This window comes from Chinchilla lanigera, unplaced genomic scaffold, assembly GCF_000276665.1.
Source record: "Chinchilla lanigera isolate Chin_1 unplaced genomic scaffold, ChiLan1.0 scaffold00005, whole genome shotgun sequence".
NCBI classification, from domain to species: Eukaryota; Metazoa; Chordata; class Mammalia; order Rodentia; family Chinchillidae; genus Chinchilla; species Chinchilla lanigera.
In genome coordinates, this window is record NW_004955406.1 from 11,966,389 (window position 1) to 11,988,089 (window position 21,701).

General features: G+C 40.8%; 1 protein-coding gene across 2 annotated transcripts; it reads left to right on the forward strand.

The window, feature by feature from the left end:
* The first annotated feature begins 656 nt into the window (after window positions 1-656).
* Fmo4 (flavin containing monooxygenase 4) lies at window positions 657-20,717 on the forward strand. 2 transcript variants are annotated; one of them, XM_013520621.1, is made up of 10 exons: window positions 657-791; window positions 882-947; window positions 4,616-4,755; window positions 7,027-7,215; window positions 7,965-8,127; window positions 12,409-12,623; window positions 13,511-13,710; window positions 15,454-15,806; window positions 18,100-18,169; window positions 20,271-20,717. In XM_013520621.1, exons 3-10 carry the CDS (start codon window positions 4,624-4,626, stop codon window positions 20,644-20,646), a joined length of 1,698 nt encoding a protein of 565 aa, XP_013376075.1. In that variant the 5' UTR covers window positions 657-791; window positions 882-947; window positions 4,616-4,623; the 3' UTR covers window positions 20,647-20,717. The 2 variants fall into 2 exon arrangements, with proteins under 2 accessions (XP_013376075.1, XP_013376079.1); XM_013520625.1 differs by having other exon boundaries at window positions 657-947; window positions 12,481-12,623.
* Window positions 20,718-21,701: the final 984 nt, after the last annotated feature.

Genomic DNA, 21,701 nt, shown 5'->3' on the forward strand with positions numbered 1-21,701 from the left:
GGCAGAGTTGTGCTTTCTGGTCTCATCTGGGTCACTTCCTTCCTTTCTATTACATTTGCCTTTCCGACTTCTGGCTCAGAAACTGTTCAATGAACCTGTTCAATGCTGGAAAATACCCCTAAACATAAAAGCTGAGGTGGCCTGCGGTGTTGGTGTCTAAGGATTTAGTGGAAAATATTAAAAGGATGGCTACTTAATATTGTTTGACTGTTGCTGCTTCTTTCTGTGCCCCAGGTGAATACCTAAGAATAATCTTATGTTTTCTCAAACACAATATGCCAGCGCCCTCTGCCTACCCAACCTGAAGGATGATACTGCTTCAATTGCTTATAAGTCTTGAATTTTAAAGTCACACTTTTGGAAGAGAAAACCTCAGACATGGAAGAACTAGCTCACCTACACTACTTTCTCCCGTTTGACAGCTGCTCTGATGATTCAAGAGGCCGATATACAACGGTTTGAAGCTTCCAAAAGCAGTCAGTCTAACTCACTGGGAGGCCTGTGCTTTGGCGCCCTCTACAGGTCACAATGTCAAAAACATTACTTATCACGTGCTTGCCTTAAACTTTGGGGTTTTGCCTGCACTCTGACGTTTAGGAGGGTGGGGAGAAAGGGCAGGAGTTACTTCTTCCCAATCAGGAAGCTGTATTCTAACTCGTCCTGTAGCCCTGCCTGGCGATCCCGGAAGTATCAGTTTCAGGCTGATACACAACTATTTTTCCTTAGAGAGGATACTTCTTGCTGTCACCTGCGAGCCAGGAGGAACGCGTGGTCTTGCTTTTAAAGTGAAAGTACCTTGACCAAACCCAGTATTCTGTTTATTTTTCTTTCAAACCAAGGAATCTAGATTTCAAACTTTTTTTTTTTTTTTTTTTTTTAAGACGAACGCTACCTTTGGGTTTTCGGCTTGGAGAAGTAAGTGCGAGTATCTGCTCTATGCTAACAAGGTAAGTGTCCGCGTTTTACAAGGTTGAAATGTTTCCGGAAAATGCTTCTGCAGGGGTAAAGGTTCTCTACCTAGATTGTGAATTCCTTGAAGAGGAACGTATTCTCTTTCTGGATCTTCTTGATTAGGGTAAAAACAACAGAGTTAAGGAAAGAGTTGAGAAGCAAAGGGAAATTGTAAGAGAATAAAATTTCCTTCATCTGCAAGGAAGAGGTCAGTGAGAATAACAGACTCACGGTCGTTCACTGATTCTGCATTCAATTCAGATTTCAGCTTATGAATGAAATAATTCCAGGCATTGGGAAAACCAAAATATTCCACAGACAGTGATAGGAAATATTATAACAAAATAAAAGCATTAGTGGGGTAATGACAAGAAACACTAACGGACTAAATTCCAAACTCAAATCATAATTGATTACAGTGTATGATTTGCCAGTTGTCAATGTCTTTCTGGGTCTCAAAAATGACTACAAGTCAGTTAGGTAAGAGGGGGTAGGGTTCCTGAGGTAAAAGGGATGTGGTGGCACACATCTGCAATCCAGACAAACTGGGAGGCTGAGGCAGGAATGGCAGAATTCAAGCCCTGAGCAATTTAGCAGCTTGGCAAGACTTTGTCTCTGATGAGTGATTGATGATAGATAGATAGATAGATAGATAGATAGAGGATATAGATACATAGGTGATAGATAGATAGATAGATAGATAGATAGATATACATAGATAGATAGATAGATAGATAGATAAGGTCTCCACTACTGCAGGAAAAAAAAGATTTTAAAAGATCCAGTTCATCAGGACTCTCTTCTGCCAAGGGACTAGATGTAAGCAGACCTTAAGCAGCAAAGTACTTTACTATTTGCACCACACTTTATAGTTTACAAAGAGCTCACACCCACCTTGCATGCTCCCAACTCTTCAGAACTGTACTATCCCCTGCTGTTTTCGAATTCATGATTTCATTCTGTTATGTTTGTTTAGCATCAATTGCTTGTTATTCAGATACCCCAAAAAACTTTTCAAGCTAGAAAGGGAAGAAACAGAACCTTAACTCTCTATTTTATAAATGTGGGAAAAGTAGCACAGAGAAACGAAGAAATCTGCCCAAATCTACACAGCGGTTTATGGAAGCAGAACCGAGGACTCAGAACCCTCCACTTCCGGTTTGCTCTTCGCCGGTCCTGACCGATTTAAAGCTTGTTTTAACACGGTTGCTCCCATTCAGAAGTTCAAGAGCCGGAAGTAAGGATTGATTTCAAAAGGTGCAAATTCCCAGTTTGTCTCTACTGCCTGTATAGTCATTTGTCTTTAAAGGCAAGATACTTCTTCTCAGTCCCTTTTTATTCCAACAGCCCACTCCAAACAGGGCCAAAGAGAGTCTGTGAGTATTTGTCCCCGGGCACGCTGAGTCGTAGGTCTCAGCATGTGTGTCCTTGCGTGTCGGCCTCTCTCTGTATGGCAGCGTTCTTAAGGGATGTCACTGTCTCTTTCATTCTTTTTTTTTTTTTATTTCTAAAGCACTATTACTTTTGTTCAGTAGCTGAGTCTTAATCATCTTGGAGGGTTCACTTAGAAGTACCCAGCGAGCATCCTGCCAACCCACTCCATTCACCATAGGTCTCCCTTTACCAGTGCAGTGAGCAACCATTTATTTTGTGTCATCACAAAAGCAGGGCACAGCAGAGATCTCCCAATTCCAAACCTCCACTTGGTGGCTAGAACTTCAGTGTTTTTGTTGGGGGAGGCTATTTCTTCCAGGTTAGAAACTGGGTAGACCTCCTATTCCCCAACTCAAGAAAACCCACAGGGACCTTGCCTGTGTTTCCAAGCTTGCTGATACATGTTAGGTAAAAATACACAGGTATTTTTCTTGTAATACAAATAGTATATCTAGACTTTCAGTAGTCTTCTCAGGATCATAGAACTAGTCAGTAGCAGAGAAAAAGTTCAAACCCAGTTCTGATGATGGTAAAGCTCATTCGCCTTCTGGACCACCTGGCTCTCTAAAATAAAAGGATCCCAAGTAAACTGAAAGGAAGAGGTATAAACTTGGCAATTGATAATAGTCGGTACGGCCATGTCAACCTTCTATATCACAGGATGGTTGATAATTTTGGAGCCAGAAACCCTAAAAAATGCCTCTGCTTCTCAGTGCAAGTCCCCAGCACAGTTGAGTCTAAGGGAGTCCGAGGGCTCCAAAGTCCTCCTTGCCCTCCGTAGTCAGTAAATCCACTCAGATCCCGTCCCTGGAACATCTGATCTGATTAAGAGGAAAGCTATAAAGACACAGGGACAGATTTCCAAGTGTGCAGCGGCCAACCCGAGCGAAGGTAAAGGAAGAGACTTAGTGACAGGAATCCCACAGAATCTCAGGCGCTTGAATTAACAGCACAATGGCCTCCTGGCGCCAGAGGCAGAATCCCACATTCAAGATAGACTGTGTTCTCCTGAGCAGTGCAGCCTTCTGTTATGATGAAGGATGATGTTCTCAATAAATATTTGCTCTCTTGGTTCCCTCAGGCAAATACCACTGGGATAAGTGACACACAACTACGGAAATCACATGGGGGTGAAACAGCTACATCTCTCCTCAGAAAAATATTCTACCTTCAAACACAAAGTCAAATGATGTAGATATATTTTCTGACACAAATACTTTGAGGCCAGCTACTGTTTTTGTGTCTTCTGAACTGGGCAACAGTATGGAGAAAACAACGCTTACAAATAAATCCACTTAGCATATCAGAAGCCTCAGCAGGACGTAAACCTGATGTACTGGAATTAAATGAGTCTCCCCTCTGATCAGGCAAATGCTATACTGAGGTTTAAGGAAGTCCGAATTATAAAATTTAAAAAAAAAAAAAACACCGGCTCTGAGTCCCCCAACACATACCTGCTCCATTGCCCCCTGACAAGTATCTCCACCGTCATTTCTGTCTGGCCTCTCGTTTTGCTCCAGAATGCCCCTGTGACTTGCCTTGGGGACTCTGTGCTAGTCAGCCAGCCTTTGGTCTATACAAGGGTAAGAGCCCCAGCCCCGCAGGGCATGTAATGTCCTTGCTGTACAGCAAGACATGGCCAAGATCAGTAATTATTTAGGACCATGGATGTGTTGAATAAAAATTAACATTTTTACTGACTGCAATTCCTAAAGTTCAGAGAGACAAGGTGATAGCAGAAGGTCTCATTAATACTGAGGGGAAATCTATCCCCAAGAGTTTAAGATACCGACCAGAACAGATGATGATAATAATTGCTACATTTAATTGAGCACTTGCTACATAGCAAACACGCATCTAAAATTCCTCCAACATGTATGAGTCATTTTGTCATCATGATTAATCCTTTAAAAATATGTAATTATCATTGTCATTATTACTGTTATTATCATCATCCCCATTTTACTGGAGAGAAAAACAAGGCACAGAGAAGAAAATCAGTGAGTCCACTATCGCACAGCTTATAGGTCATGAATAGGTTGTGAAGCCAGTACTTAAACCAAAACAGCTGGATCTCAGGACCTGAGGTCACGTTGTAGCAAAAATGTAATTCAGCCTCCACTCAAAGATGGAAGGAGAGTATTTCTAGCACTGTACAAGCCCACTCTCTGTCCAGGCTCCGTGCCAACCTTGTGATACAAAGAAGCGCTACTTGACCTTCCCTTCACAGAGCGTCCCATGGCCAAGAGAGTGGCGGTGATTGGAGCCGGGGTGAGCGGCCTGTCCTCCATCAAATGCTGCTTGGATGAGGACCTGGAGCCCACCTGCTTTGAGAGAAGCGACGACTTCGGGGGACTGTGGAAGTTTACTGTGCGTGCCTTCCCCGCGCCTGTCCCCTTAGTCGTAATCTGGCCAGTCGCTCTGTTTCTGCCCAGTCAGGTGGCTTCAGCCAGCCTTGGTGACCAAGGAAGGGAGTGGCTCACTGCAGCACAGGAACGGACGTGTGCGTGGTGCAGCGATAGTCTGATAAGTGAGGAGCAGCGCGAATAGGCAGGGCATGGTCGGGGGTGTGGAGGGAGAGAGAGTAGGAGGTGAGTCTGACAGACAAATAAACGCAGGGTTGGAAGTTTATGATGGTTTCTGGACCATGGACATAATAAAACAAAGTAGCAGAGCGCCGTATCCATTGAGCTGAACAGCACTGGTGAAGACGGTGTAGATGACACTGTAGAGAGAGTGTAAATCAGCATCAAGGAGTGGAGATCCAGCCCCAAACCTTTGTTCGGGTCTTCAGGAAGAGAAGTAGGGGGCTGGGGACATAGCTCAGCGGTACAAGCACCTGCCTGGCAAGTGCAAGGTCCTGAGTTCGATTCCCGGTATCCAAAAAAAAAAAAAAAAAACTAAGGAAGAGAACTAGAGTGATGCAGGACCCCAGATTTAACAGTTCTGGTGGGTAGGGAAAGCGCTTTTACAATATCAGAATAGAAAGACTTCAGGAACTGAGCAATTCTTCTTAAAAAGAGAATATAAAAGCAACAGGACAGTACTCCCGGCTAGGCCAGCTGTTTGGTGATTTGAGCATCAGAAAATGGGTCAGGAAGTAGTTAAAAACCATCTGCCTCTGGCCAGGCCTGGCCCTGGTTAGGAGAAGCAGCAAGGTATTCACTGGGAATGGAGGCTCCTGCCCCGGTGGAAGGGTATGAGAGAGGTCAGGAGATGGAATCCAGGCAGGAAAAGCACCAAATGCTTCCGGGGGAACAGAAGATCAGCACCCATTCCACCTGTTTGAATGAGGGAAGCTTTTGTGAAAAAGACAGTGCTTGCTGAAGCTTGCAATGATGGCAAAGAAAATAAAACAAGCTAAAGTATACAGGCAGGAATAGTCAAAACCCTAGGACCGTAGTGTACTTGAGGGAAAATAAAACTTTTTTTCATTGACTGTGAGCTTCATGAAGTAACTAAAACTCAGTGTGCTAATAAGGTATTGAATCTAGTTTGTGTAGCTTCTGCTACACTTCACACTGCAGTTGGTTTAATGCCTGTCTCCTATTCTAAAAATTTTCTAAAGTTTAGAAAATAATATTAAATTAAACACAATGAAAAATACAAATTATAGTAATAATACCCACAGGTCAGTATGATTAAAATTTTGGTGTAATTTCTTCCAGTCATATATATGCTATTTTTTCAAAAGCCACAATGGTAATATTAATTTCCATTCATTGAGTGTGTACGTAACTGTTCCGCCAGGACACAGTGGTACACAAGACACAGGAAGCGGACCTCTTTATAGTCTAGTGGAAGTAGAAAGAACAAAGAGACAGTTGCCACTGGGTGGAATCAGTCCTGTGGAAGAGGACCAGGGTGCACTGAGGCACAGCAACTACGTTATGCAGATCAGCTAGCGAGTGCAAAACTTCTTGGGGAAACCGAGAGCTAAGGAGGAGACTGGAAGGAGAAAGAGATTGGCTTCAGCCACAGGAAGTTTGTGGAAACCTTGGGCGTGTACATTTTTATTGTGTTTTCCTTTGAGCCATGGAGATCAAAACCATGCAATAAGTTGAAGACCATGGGAGAAAAGAGGCAACAGCTGATGATACTTCTTTCCTAAACACTGAGATAGGATGGAGAGAAACAGGGCCATGAGGGGACATAGGTTCCGAGAGGGGTTTTGTTTGTTCTTAAAATTTATCTTCAGTATTTTAAGGTATCATGGAAAGGAGCCCGTAAGGAGGAGGGGGATTGAAAATATACATCGATAATAATCAGGAAAATCAGCAAGGAGTTGCCCAAGGAAAGACAAAGAGAAAACTGTCATGAGCTTGAGGGGAAAAAGCATGCGTGACAGTGAAGAAGGAAAAGGATCTTAGACCCTGCACTCATGAAATCAGTTACGGGTAATATAGACTTCAGGACACCTATTAAAGTTCATTAGCTTTCTGTGGTTTTAGAAAGATATTGTATTTCATTATTCCAGTCCCTCTAATGATCTCCTGCTGTTGTACCAAGAGGACTTAATACTGAGTTCTCTGGGCGTCTGTAAAATAACAAGTACAACTCTGCCCCAAAACCTCCCAGCTGAGCTGGAATGAGCTCCTAAGATCTCCCCCTCCTGTCGCCCTAACTTCGCTTTCCCCACAGGAAGATTCCAAGGATGGGATGACCAGGGTCTACAGATCCTTAGTGACAAATGTGTGCAAGGAAATGTCAAGTTATAGTGACTTTCCATTCCAAGAAGATTATCCCAATTTCATGAGCCATGAGAAATTTTGGGACTATCTCCAAGAATTTGTTGAGCACTTCAATCTCCTCAAATACATTCGGTTTAAGGTAAGATAATGTGTGTTGTGGAAGGTTACTGATTGGCGCTGGGGCTACTCAATAACCCATTGGAAGCAGGACTAAGTAAATCTTTCTGGATTTTTATTGCTGCATGAATAAGGCAAATAAAGTCTCCTCATTACTCTTGCTGCTCATGTTTGATTCACAAATCATTAAAATAGTGGATTTCCAGATTCCTCCTCTAAATGCTAAGCTATCATTGAGAGTGAAATTATTTTTCTTGGAAGAAAGGAAACATAATTTTGTTTATGAAACCCATTGGGAACCAGGTATGGTGACGTACTCCTGTAATCCCAGCATTTGGGAGGCTGAGGCAAGAGGATTGTTGCAAGGTCAAGGCCAACCTGGGCTACAAAGTGAGTTCAGGGACAGCCCGAACTGCATAGTGAGACCCTGTCTCAAAAAGACAAAAAGAAAAAAATTGGGAAAAAGTAACTACACGTGTGAGCCACAGAAATTGTAACAGGGTATCACAACTCATTTCCTTCTCACCAGGAATAAAAATTGACTCCTTCTTCCATTGAAATGATTCAGATATCTTGGATTCTGGTCTGTATGTTACTCTCTTTGACAGTCTGCCCAGGTTTCTTAACTTTCATGGAGCAAGATAAAACAATATTTATGCACTTCCTATTGTAGGACTTGGTCTACTTTTAAAAACAGACAAGTACTATACCAGTCATTATGTGAGGTTCAAAGGTTTTGGCAGAAAGCAAGTGTTTGTCCTTTCCTTGCAGACTACTGTGCGCAGCGTGACAAAGTGTCCAGACTTCTCGGAAACTGGGCGGTGGGCTGTTGTCACAGAGACAGAGGGCAAGCAGGCCAGAGCTGTCTTTGATGCTGTCATGGTTTGCACTGGCCATTTCCTGAGTCCCCACTTACCTTTGGAGTCCTTCCCCGGTGAGTCATTCCTACCTGAAACCCTGCCTACTCCTCTGGGTGCTTCTGAAGAGACTTGCTGATTTGCAGTTGAAAGCTTCCCCATGATTATGCACAACTTTATATTCGCTGTCAAGAACAGTATCTGCAAAATTACACTGAAATCTACAAAGCACTGCATACATTTCAGATCTTATTACCTAGTTGTATTAATGTTATTGTTTAAGCTTTATCTTGCATGTTTAATTCAAGTTCACTGATAAAATAAGATGACTCAAAACTGTAAGATCTGTGGTAGATGAAAATAAAACACAGGGGCTGGGGATTTAGCTCAGTGGCAAAAGCACCTGCTTGGCAAGCGCAAGGTCATGAGTTTGATCCCTGGTACCGGAAGAAAAACAAAAAAAAAAGAAAAGAAAACACAGGTTTTGATTTTGGAGACTGAATGACAAGTCAGTTGAATCCAGACTAACCAGTAATTCAAAGACTTAAAGGAAGACGGAGAATAAGGAAGCTGGATGCGGGGTTTTAAAAGGAAATAACCCAAAAATTATACATGTAAAGAAACATATTTGTCTTTCAAAATAGTCACCAGTGGGGTGTGGTGGCACATGCCTGTAATCCCAGCACTCGGGCAGCTGAAGCAGGAGGATCACTGCCAGTTCAAGGCCAGCCTGGGCTACAAAGTAAGCTCAAGGCCAGCCTGAACTACACAGCGAGACCCGGTCTCAAAAAAAAAAAAAAAAAGAAAATAGTCACCAGAATAATAATCCATTATTCCTCTTAGATCAGTGCTATCCATAAAAATGAGTTTTAGAAATTCTCTTTTGAAAATACTTTTGACTCCAACAGCATATTCTTAACGTAATGACTGACAAATCTTCCACTTTTGGGGGTCAAAATTGATTACTTGGAAAGCAGAAATTTATTCAAATTCAGGTGTAGAAAATAAAATTAGTCAAATGAAAATTATTAGGATATAGTAAAGCTACTCTTCTGTGACTTACTTATGGCTGTAAAGGCAATTAAGTAAGTGAAATTTTGAAACTTTTTTGAGGCACGGAAGGAACCTAGGGCCAGGGATATAGCTCAGTGGCACAAGTGCTTACTTGACAAACGCAAGGTCCTGAGTTCAATTCCTGGTACCAAAAAATAAATTAATAAATAAAAATTCCGAAGGAACTTATAAGAAGATTATCAAGAATAAAACTTTCAGACTTTTGCAAGAAAAAAATCAAACAGCTTTTTAAATCAGTCATAAGTATATAGAATATCATGTTCAAAAAGTACTTTTAAGAATCACATGAAGATTCCATCCATCATTTTGCAAGAAGCGATGTCATCAGTGATGGTTGAGCTTCAGGCTTGCTGCTGGCCTGGGTGCTACAGGAACATATAACCACCTTCTGCAATAATGTCTCTAGGGGAACATGTGCTACGAGTCCCAAACTGACTATTGTCAGAGTCTCACGGTCTGCCATGTGCCGTGCCGGACAAATCCCTTTAAATTGACATCACAGTAGCCCTCTCCACATGATCATCATCTGATCCACTTCACCGGGGCATCCTACCCTGACACCAGTGGAACAAGCTCTCCAGCCAGTGCAGGCACTATCCCTTGCATGCAGTTCCAATCACAGAGGCTTTCAAGCAGAAGCCTAATGCCAGTCTACTATAGACTCCAAAGGTAAAAGTGGTCTTCTTTAATCAGCTTGCACCTCGCTGCACATCAATGAGTCAGTAAACACCGCAGCACTTTAAAAATTCCTTTCATCACATTGTCTAATATCCAACTCCCAGCCATTTTAGCTTCACCGTTTTGGACCCTCAAAGTCATGCAAAGCTAAAGAACTGTTCTCCATACACATTCTTTGCAAACTTGGCATAGTTTGCATAGCTGTTTTCCCATCACTAGACCATGAGGACCTAATGCTGAGACTTTAGGAAATCTCAGCAGGCAAAGTATACTACTGCTACCTTTTGTTTATTCTTGGTAAAGTGTTTTTGGTAGCTATTATATAAATAGACTTGCTTTCTTGATTTCTTTTTTAATTAATTTATTCTTAGTATATACCAATGCTACTGATTTTTGCTTGTTGATTTTGCATCCTCCAGTTTGCTGACTTCATTTATCTTTGAGGTTTCCATGTATAAGATCACATTATCAATGAACAGTGACAATTTGACTTCCTCCTGTGCATACTGAATGTCTTTATTTCTTTCTCTTGTGTAATTGCTCTGGCTAAGACTTCCAGTATGGATGTTAAATAAAGTGGTGAATGTCCTTGTCTTGTTTCCAGCACTTAAAGAAAAGCTCTCAGCTTTGTTCTCACTCTGTGTGATGAAAACTGTGGCCTTGTTATCTCTGTGGTTTATTATGTTAAGATGTTCTTCTATACCTATTTCAGAGTTTTTAATAACGAGGGCGTGTTGGATGTTATCAAATGCCTCTTCTGTATCCAATTAGATGATCATATGTATGGTTTTATCCTTCATCCTATTGATGTGTTGCATCACCTTCATTGATTTGTGACATTGAACCATCCTTGCAGTATCTGAGATGAATCTCACTTGATCCTGGAGAATAACATTCTTAACGTGCTGTTGGATTCAGTTTGCTAGTATTTTATTAAGGACTCTTGCATCTGTATTCATCAGGGATTCTAGTTTGTAGCCTTCTTTTTATTATTGCTGTGTCCTTGTCTGGTTTTAACATCAGGTTAATATTGACCTTATAGAATTAGTTTGGAAGAATTTTCTTCTCTTCATTTTTTCTGAATAATTTAAGAATTGTTATTCTATAAATGTTCTATAGAATTCAGCTGTGAAGCCATTGTATCTTGGGCTTTTCTTTGGTGACAGACTTTTTATTATTGATTCAATCTTCTTACTCAGTATTGTTCTAATCAAGTTCTGTTTTCTTGTTTATTCAAACTTAGAAGGGTGACTATGTCCAAGAATTTATCTATTACTTTCAAGTTAGCCAATTTTTTGCTGTATAGCCGTTCAGAATAATCTATTTGTAATGTCTTCCTTTTCATCTTGGACATTATTTATTTGAATCATCTCTTCATTTATCTTAGTCTAGCTAATTGTTGGTCAGTTTTGCTTATATTTTTGAAAAACAAGACCTTCATTGCATTGATCTTTTCAAGGATTTTTAAGTCTCTTTTTCACTTAATTCTGCTCTGATCTTTGTTGTTTCTTTCTTTCTATTAATTTTGTGTTTGATCTGTGCTTCTTCTCTAGTTCCTTGGGGAGCAATGATAGAAGTCCTTTTGAGATCTTTCCACTTTCTGGTGCAGGCGTTGCTTGTAATAAAATTCTCAATGCTGCTTTTCCATAGGTTTTCCTATGCTCTGCTTCCCTTTTCAATTGTTTCAGTAGGCTTATAAATTTCCTTCTAAATTTACTGCTTGATCCACTGGTCATTTAAGAGTAAGTTGTTTGATTTACATGTAATTGTATAGTTCCCAAAGCTTTTCTTATTATTTCTAACTTTATTGCATTATAGTTAGAAAAAAAGATACTTGATATGATTTCAGTTTTTTAAATTTGCTGCAACTTGCTTGCTTACCTACCTTATGATTTATCCTGGAGAATTTCCATGTGACATAGAGAAGAATTTTTACTCTATTTGATAGAATGTTCTTTAGATGCCAGCTAGATACATTTGGTGTAGGGAACAGTTTAATTCTACTATTTCTTTGTTGATTTTCTGTCTGTAATTTCTGTCCATTAATGAAAGAGAGGTGTTAAAGTCCCCTAAAATTATTGTACTGAAGTGTAATTTTCCATTTAGGTCTATTAATATTTGCTTGAAATATTTAGCTGCTCTGATATTGGGGGCATACGTATTTACAATTGTTACTTTTTCTCCCTTTTATGATTTGATATGCTTATTCAATATCTTAAAGAACATATCAAATACACATTTGAATATATAAGGTTGTAGAGGCCATGAGAGAAATCATGGTTGGATATGATATTTAATATAGGTGGGGTACCATAACATAAGACTGGAACTAATCATCTTGTGATGGTGGTACATGATAGTGCATGTGATGTTTCTTCTTATCTGTAGTAAGTTTGATTTTCCATATTGATTGTTTTAAAACAAGAATGCTTATTAGAAGGTATGATTTACTATGTTTTGAACAAGGAAGATTATAGTATATCTGTATCCAAACTCACTGCGTCTCAGGACAGAGGAGCATCACACGCTTGTTCCATGATCTGCAACTAATGGTGGGGCCAGAACCAAAGCGATGCCGTATTTCTAGCCCTTGCCTTTTCCCACAGACTCTAGCACTATACACCGGGGGATCTCAACTTTAAACACTTCACATTGTCAGATCCTCTTCTCCGCTGCAGGAATCCATAAGTTTAAAGGGCAGATCCTGCACAGTCAAGAGTACAGGACCCCGGAAGCCTTTCGGGGCAAACGTGTCTTGGTGATTGGCCTTGGCAACACAGGAGGAGACATCGCAGTGGAGCTCAGTCGAACAGCAGCTCAGGTACAGCCTTTCTGAATCAGTGCCACCGCTCCCGTCATTGTGTACGGTGGCCGAGAGATTCAAGACTCTAGAACACATTGGCCAATTGCTAAATTATGCTCACGTGGGGTAAGTGAAAAAAAAAAAAAGAAAAAACACGAAAATGCCTCAAAGCCTCTCTTCATCTGTTTTGAGCCACTTAAGAGACCACATGCTACACAATCAAACTATTTCCAAAAAAGAGGATAGGAATATTTTGTGAATGCCAGACCACATGGCATTTTTCACAAATGCTTCAGGATAAGACTAAATAGAAAATTGCTGCAACCAGAACAATTGTCTTTCTTTTACATTCACCCTTTGTCATTTTAGTCAAAAAAAATTTTTTTAAAAAGAGAAGTTGTTTTCCAAATGTCTGCAAGTTTTCTCTTAGAAATCAAATTTATACCTCAATATAAAAGCAACCTTTAATTGACCAAGACATGTACATAATGAGTTCAGGAAGCCCAAACATAAAATTGACAACTGACTTTAGCATACATTAAAGGACCATAATTAGCTCCAGAAAAAATAGGTTTGTAATTAATTCAGGTAAAATTGATTTTCTTAATCTTTGTTTTAAATTCAATATTACATTAGGAACCACTAGATCGATACATATACCAACAAATATTATAACTTTGTTTATATAATTCTATAAACATAATGAAAATAATTAACATATATAAATCAAGAAAAGTGTTTTTTCAAACAATAGCAGCAACATATGTATCTATATGAATCTATAAACAAATACATAAAAATTCTCTGTTGTTAGAAAACCAGAATGTTATAAGAACATTTAAAAATCATCAAAGACAGACAGCACACAGTAACAGACCTGTATTTACCCTTCCTTCCTTACTTAGGTATCTCTTAGTACTAGAACTGGCACCTGGGTCCATGGCCGCTCTTCAGATGGGGGCTACCCTCTTAATATGATGACAACAAGAAGATGCAGTAATTTGTTTGCTCAAGTTATGCCTGCATGCCTCCTAAACTGGATACAAGAGAGACATATGAATAAAAGATTTAACCATGAGAATTATGGATTAAGTATTACAAAGGGGTAAAGTTTATCTTTTATGGGAAGTTTTAATTTTTTATTAACATACATTAGTTGTACATATTAGTGGGGTCCGGTGTGATACTTCCATGAATGCATTGATCAAATCCAGCCAATTTTTTCTACATTCCCCTCATACGCATACCCTTCCCACTTTCCAGTACTCAGTATTCAACTTTTAGCTTCTGTATATGAGAAACAACATGTAGTACTTGTCTTTCTGTTCCTGGTTTATTTCACTTAATATAACGTCCTCCAGTTCCATCTATTCTGCTGCAAATGACAGGATTTCATTCTTCTTTATGACTGAAAATGCTCTATTATGTGTATACACCAAACTTTTCTTCATCTATCCATCCTTTAATGGGCACCTAGGCTTATATAATAAACGTGGGAATGCAGATATCACTTTGGTACAGAGATTTGATTTCCTTTAGATATGTACTCAAAAGCAAAGTTGCTGGGTCATATGGAGATCCAGTTTTAGATTTCTGAGATTCTTCTATACTGTTCTCCCTAATGGCTAATTTACATTCCCACCAATAATCTATAAAAATTCTCTTTTCTCCTGTCCTTAGCAGAATTTGCTATATTTATTTGTTTTCTTTTTTATATAGCCATTCAACATGGAGTGAGATGACATTTCATTGAAGTTTGATTTGCATATCTCATGGGAATTTTTTAATCCACATTTCCTTTTCCATATTATTCAGAACTCAGAATTTTCTGTAGTTGTAATATGACCTTTGTCTCTCCCCTTGTAAACTTGTTTCCCTAGAACCAATGTCCATTCAAGAGCACAGCAGTTCTTCAAATAGAATCATTCTCTGTCTATTAACATAAATACTAATTCATAAGGCTAGAAGAAAATGAAAGAGAATATCATTCACTATCACCCTGACAATCAGGAAATGTAAATTGGCCTGAAAGAATCTTGAAATTGCTACCATCTAGAAATACAATCACACTGTAGCATCAGTGAGTGCAGATGATCAGGTCTCCCTAACCTACAATAAATGTCTATTTTAGCTGGGTGGTTAGAGGTATGAATATATAATAAGAATTCCTGAAATGGTCTATTTTAATTTAACTCTGTATAGAGTTGTAAACTGGAAAGGAAAAGGAAAACTTTGATGGATAAAATGTCATTAGGTGTGATTTTTATTATATGCCACCTAAATATTCTTTGGCAAGATATATTTCAACTTACAAGAAAAACTTGTGGCAAAGTATATTTGACATGTAAATTTTATAGAGACTATATCTCTAATACTAATCATAATGTGATTAGATATACTGTAGATAAAATGATACTGACAGTGAACATATTTAGCCGTGTAAATAGGTTCAGTTCTTTAATTTTTGTTCAAAGAATTTCTTGCTAATTCCCTCTTTTATTAATGCCATTTCTAGAGGCCCAGATGATGTGAAACCCTAAATTCACCATCAAATGCTTTGTTGTATACGCTCAGCCTACAACTTTCAGAAAAGCATTGTCCCAAATCAATTCCAAGAGAAGCATAATTGTAAATCGAGTCAGGAAAGAGTAGGGTCATTTTCTACATGCCTTCTACTGGGAGCAAGAAAACAAGAACAGAGGAAGTCAGGTAGACAACTTTGAATCAGACCTTGGTCAATTCATTTTTTTTGGCTTGGTAGATAATTTCCTCAACTGAATGAATAACTTGCTAAAGTATCTCATAGATATAATAACTACAGTGAATATATTTTCCCTCTGTGTTACAGGAAAAAGAAGAAAGTTATTGTGAATGACGAGTTGCCAACCTGCATCCTCTGTGGGACAGTCACTGTGAAAACCAGCGTGAAGGAGTTTACAGAGACCTCTGCTGTCTTTGAGGACGGGACAGTGGAAGCAAATGTCGATATTGTGATCTTCGCTACAGGATATACATTTTCTTTTCCCTTTCTTGAAGAACCTCTCAAAAGTCTTTGTACAAAAAAGATGTTCCTGTACAAGCGGGTCTTTCCCCCAACTCTGGAAAAACCAACCTTAGCCATCATTGGCCTTATCAGCCTTACTGGGTCCATCTTAGCAGGTACAGAGCTCCAAGCACGATGGGCCACAAGAGTCTTCAAAGGTAACTTGACTCTGGTGAAAACTCTATCTGAGCAACTGAATGTTACAGTTACTGCCCTGCCATTTAGCTAAAATAAAACAGATGTGAGCTAAGGTAATATAGACTATTAGGAAAATTTTAATGAGCAATTAATTTTATGTATATGTAACATTATAATGGGTGTGTAAATGTTACTCCAGCTGACTCAGTAGAAGAGACTTTTTATTCTGTAGATAGGATAAATTTGGGCAACACAATAAGATCAAATTTTTCAAATTAACTGAATATATTCATGTTCAAGCTTCAAGACCATGTTCTGTTCTAGTCTAGACCATTTACTCAGAAGTCTTTCCATTTATTACTACTAGTAGAACTTTATAGTGCTTCTAAAAAAGATATTGGAAAGATGCACAGTGTGAGTAAAATTTACATAGGAACAGATAAAAACCTTTAAAAGAAATGCACATAAAAATATTTCAGAAACTAGACACTGCATGTTGTCAGTTATTACTACAAGAGCCCGGGTGCTGGAGTCACCTAGTATGGTCCAACTCCCAGCTTTGACACTCAGTAGTTTTGTGAGGACCTCATTAAATGTCAGTCACTTCATCTGTAGAATGAGGATAACAAACGCTCTTTCTCAAAAATTTTATAAAACAGGGAATGTCTGTAAATTAAATAGGAAACTACTAGAGACATAGTAAACACTCAGAAAGTGCTCCTGCTGCTCTTACTATTGCCAACCCTATCATATTGTGTGTGTGTGTGTGTGTGTGTGTGTGTGTGTGTGTGTGTGTGTACTGGAAATCTAACTCAGGACCTCAAGCTTGCCAAGCAAGGCACTGTGCTTCTGAGCTTTATCCCCAGCCCCTCCTATCATATTTTCTAAAGTAGGGTATATTTTAGATTAGTAGATATTTTAAAGAATTGCAGTTATATTATTTTTAAATATAAACAGCATTCAAAATTGAGCCAACCAGCTGACTTCAGTGAATAAAAATAATCACCAAAAACTTATGAATAACATTAAGACAGTACTAAGTAGTGTTGAATTCTATCCTACTGCACAAATGTAATAGATATCAACTGTCCTTAAAAATCTATGTTCTCCTACATTCACAAATATAGTATTTGAATAGGGAAGGGGAGAGGAAGTATTGAGGAGATCTTCAATTTATTTACATTACAGAAGAAAATTCTCACCCTGTCATTAAATTATCAGAAATTATTTATTTCCTTAAGGCCAATTACAGAGCTTTCACAGCACCCTCTCATTACCTTACAATCACAGAAGACTTTTAAGTACCTGGCTTTAGTGAGTATTTTATAATGAACTCCAACATATTTATTAGAATGATAAAACTGACAAAACAAAACTTGATTAGATCACACCATATGAGTAATTGCAGGCTTCACCAAAGACCTTCTAAGAGGCACGGTAGGAACCGAGCCTTGCTGGCTTGTTACAGGATAAATTGACCCTAGTTGAAAGTCCACCCTAGTGCTGAGTCAGACCTGTCCCCTGTGGATAATAAACCCATGCCTGGGGTTGGCACATGGTACCTGGCAAAGCAAGACAAGCTAGACTGAGCGAGGGAATACAATGGACTAGCAAGGCCACAAGTGGCCCAGGGGAAGTAGGGCAAGCGAGAGGACGAGGGTTCACATTATAAGAGGGTGTGTGGGGTTGCCAGGAACCCAAAGGGCAGAACGGGATTTTAGACTCGGGAGCAGCTGAGCGTCTGCAGAGAAAGGCCAAAGTCCTATCTGTTAAGAAAGGAACAAAGTTTAGGATTTTCAAAGCAAAAGCCAAGTGCTGAGACTGTCCAGGTGGGAGATTTAGAAGAAATGGGTCCCCACAGCAGCGACTCAGAGGACAGAGACTGTAAGATCAACACCATGCCTGGCCCCTTCGATACCTGAGGCACAGACCAAGGGCCAGGCCATCAGGTATCCATCCTACCATCTGGCAGTAGTGTTCCCTGGTTCAGTGAGATTGGAAAGAAGTTTTAGCTCTAGAAAATTACCCATACACTCCAGTTCCACTCTAAGCTTCGTTCTGAGGTTGGAGCAAGCAGTAAGAGATCAGAAATAAGAAGATGGAGGGAATTAAAAAAGAAAATTTACCTAGCACTCAGGAGGCTGAGGCAGGAGGATCATTGCAAGTTCAAGACCAGCCTGGGCTACAAAGTGAGCTCAAGGCCAGCCTGAACTGCATAGCGAGACCCTGTCTCCAAAAAAAAAAAAAAAAGAAGAAACAAATTAGAAACTATGTACAGCTTTTGTGTTTCTGACCTTCTGACTTTTCTCATAGGGCTCTGTAAGATACCGCCATCCCACAAACTGATGGCCGAGGCGGCTAGAAAGGAGCAGCTCATTAAAAGGTACAACATACAGCATGTGACAGAGAGAACTTACTAATAAATTGTTAAAAAAAAAAAAAAAACAGGTTCGCAGCATAAAAGCCGTTCCTAGAGAAGCAGTGTGGAAGTTGGAAACAACTATTCGTTGAGTCAGAAGAGTATTTTCCACCCTAACTCTGTCACCAGGTTTTAGGCACATCAGAGGAGGCACCAGAACTTCTCGGTGAGACACACAGCCTGGCCCCCTACAGATGAGAATCCTGCGTTCATTCATGTGACCCCAGAAGTCATTCTAACTGTCCTCTCCCCACTCAAAGGCTGGTCTTTCCCTGTATCTCTTGGTGTCTCCTCGTCCTCCCTCCTAAAACCTGGTGAGCCCCAGCCTTTGATCTCACGTCTGTTTGCACTCGCACCTCCATGGCTTCATCCAGGCCTGTGGCTCTGACACCAGCACATACTGTGGCTCTCAAATGTGTCTCTAGCCCACATCTCCCAGAGCCAGACTTCTACTTCTACTCTCCCTGGATATTTCCACTTCGATCTGTAATTGGTATCTCAAACTCAACATGCCTGAAAATGACCTCTTTCTTTCTCTTTTTCTTACTGTTATTTTTGAGTTGGAATCGCACTGTGTTGCGTAGGCTAACTTTGAACTATGCTCAAGTGATCCCCCTGCTGGAGTCTCCGGATTAGCCGGCCCGCAAGCACAATGTGAGCCAAAAACTCTAACACCCTCTCTCAGCGCAACCAGTCTGAGACTTTGTTTTCCCCATCGCAGCTAATAGCTATCATTCCTTTTTCCCACTTTTTCTTCCACATCAGCAAACACTGTCGGCTCCTACATTCCGATAGACCCAGAATTCAAACACGTCTCAGGACCCCGACTGCTCCCAGCTGAGACCAGGCTATCAGGACACTCGCTGCTGCCTCTTATGCGTCTCACACTTTGCCCTCTGTCCCTTCTGCAGTCTCCGCACAGCCACAAGGGCGTGCTGCGCCAAGGTGCTCCCTGTTCAAAGTCCTGCAGTTGCATCGTGCTCTCTCAGAAGCCTCCCTCCAGCTTCCGCAGCTCCCCCGGCCCCCAGCTCTCTGTATGCCCTCATCACCCTCACTATCTACTGTCCTCCACTCGCCCGCACTGCCTCAGGCACGCTAGCCTCCCCGCTCCTCCTACAGGCCAAGCATCACCCTTGGAGCCTCTGCACTTAGTCTGGGGGTGTTCCCCAAGCATCTGCTTGCTCACACTATTCAAATGTCACCCCTGTAAGAGGCTTTCCCTGACAATGTTATAGAAAAGGGGAACCCACGACCTTTTTTTTTTTTTTTTGGTTTTTTTTCTCCGGTACCAGGAACCGAATTCACGACCTTACGCTTGCCAGACAGGCGCTGTGCCGCTGAGCTAAATCCCCAGCGCCTGACTCGCCTTTATATCGCTCATAATACCGGATTTGTTGATCACGTGATATATCTATTTGGGCTTTTCCTAGTCTTTTGCTTTCCTCCCATACAGTGTAAACTCTCACAGCAAGGATGACTGTGTTTGGTTCACTGTTCGAACCTGGCATATAGAATGGCCTGACATGTTTTGTTTACTTGTTTGTTCATTTATTTATTGAATGACTTTTAAGACACCAAAAAAATTTACTAAGGGATATAGTTATAAGGAAAGGCTTCATATACACGATGCTCATATTTGTGTCCAGGTTAGTCCTGCCAGGTATGGAGCGCTTGACCCACAACTAACATCAGTTTCAAAACGCAGGTGTCACATGTGCGGCGCTTTCTGACCCTGTCCGTTCATCAACAGCTATTGCGTCTGGGCTGTTGAAGACCGCTGCCAAGACCCGGTGTTCAGTACTGGGCTAACCAGATTTAACCGTCACATCAAATTGGAGAACTGAAAGTTTCTCTCCCAGCCACCTCCTTTCACAAGTTAATTCCTCTCACACATACCCTCAGTAGGTGATTCTTTTTCTTTGTTCTTTCTAACACAAAAACACATTCCCAAACATAGTTTGACTGTGAAAATGAAGTAATAAGATGGCGGGGAAGGGTGGAGCTTATAACGAGAAATGCAGGGCAGCAGAGGATTGATAATAGTCATCCGTTTTCTTCCTCACAGGGGTGTGATTAAAGACACGAGTCAAGACAAACTCAACTACATCTGCTACATGGATGAACTGGCTGCATGCATAGGCGCAAAGCCCAACGTCCCATTTCTGCTCCTCAAGGATCCCAGACTAGCCTGGGAAGTGTTCTTTGGGCCATGTACCCCTTACCAGTACCGCCTAGTGGGCCCTGGAAGATGGGATGGGGCCAGAAACGCCATCCTGACCCAGTGGGACAGGACTCTGAAACCTTTAAAAACTCGAATTGTTGCCAATTCTCCCAAGCCTGCCTCCATGTCACGTTACTTGAAAGTCTTGGGGGCACCTATCCTACTTGCCTCTCTGCTACTTCTCTGTAAATCTTCACTTTTTAAATGTGGGCGAGATTAACTCCAAGATAGAAATTTGCTGTACTACACAGTCTTTTACCTTTTGAAATACAGATGTGAATTCTCAGCTAAGGACGTCTCCTTGTGATTGTTTCTCCACGTATCTTCTAGGTTTCACACTCTTCGAAGGCACGAATAAAAAGTAGACTGATGCAAAGGCAGTCCAGTAAGGCCACTCATCAAGTTGAACTGAGTTGCCCTAGGCCAACAAGGCTTCTAAATATATATATATGCATATATATATATATATGTATATATACACACAGAGAGAGAGAGAGAGAGAGAGAGAGAAGGTAATTTCCATGTATTCCACAAGTTCTAACCTACCCAATAGAGATTAAACACTTACTTTTTCAAAGAAGAAACTTCCCTTACAATATTGTTTGTAGTTGGGAGCGGTCTGCATGGGCTCTGCTTCTCTCCATGTGAAACAGACCTGTCCCCATTTGGATCCTGTGTACCTCCCCTCCCAGTGCACCCTTCCTGGAGCAGCATCTCTGAGGGTAGCCTGGGCCTTTCTCCACCCTTGACTCACGCTGCTTCTGTGTCTGGGCAGGTGCAGCGATTATCTGCCTGGTAAACTGGGAAGATTAACTACTGCCACACATCCCACTGTCATTCTTGTGACTACGAGCCTGCTCACGAGTAGCCCATGCTCGGCTCCAGGCCCAGGATGAGGAAGTCTCCTAATCCTGAGGGTTAGCTAGCAGACCCATATATTTTTATCTTGACCTCTATCGATAATAAAATGAATATTCTTGACTCAGTTTTTATCCTGCTTTATCTTATAAATTGTTCAGAACCCAGGTAAGAAGGACAAATACTATTCTGGCGGCAAGGACTCTCAAAGACCCCAACACTATATACTAGTGTGGTGGATTGACAACCGGTGGTCAACTTATAACCCCCAGCTGAACTGAGTAAGCATGGTGCTGGGTGTGGGAGGCCCACCTGGGGACTATTGCCAGCAGCATAAGAGGCAGACCTGGAGAAGAAAAGCCGTTGGAAGCTGAGAAGAGGCTGTTGAGAACTGAGGAAGGCTGTTGGAGCTGGTGG

Bases quoted from the DNA above. Each gene is read 5' to 3' on its own strand.
- Fmo4 (XM_013520621.1), top strand. From the start codon at position 4,624: ATGGCCAAGAGAGTGGCGGTGATTGGAGCCGGGGTGAGCGGCCTGTCC. The intron at 7,216-7,964 runs GTAAGATAATGT...CTTTCCTTGCAG, and splicing joins TCAAATACATTCGGTTTAAG to ACTACTGTGCGCAGCGTGAC. The intron at 12,624-13,510 runs GTACAGCCTTTC...TTCCTTACTTAG, and splicing joins TCAGTCGAACAGCAGCTCAG to GTATCTCTTAGTACTAGAAC.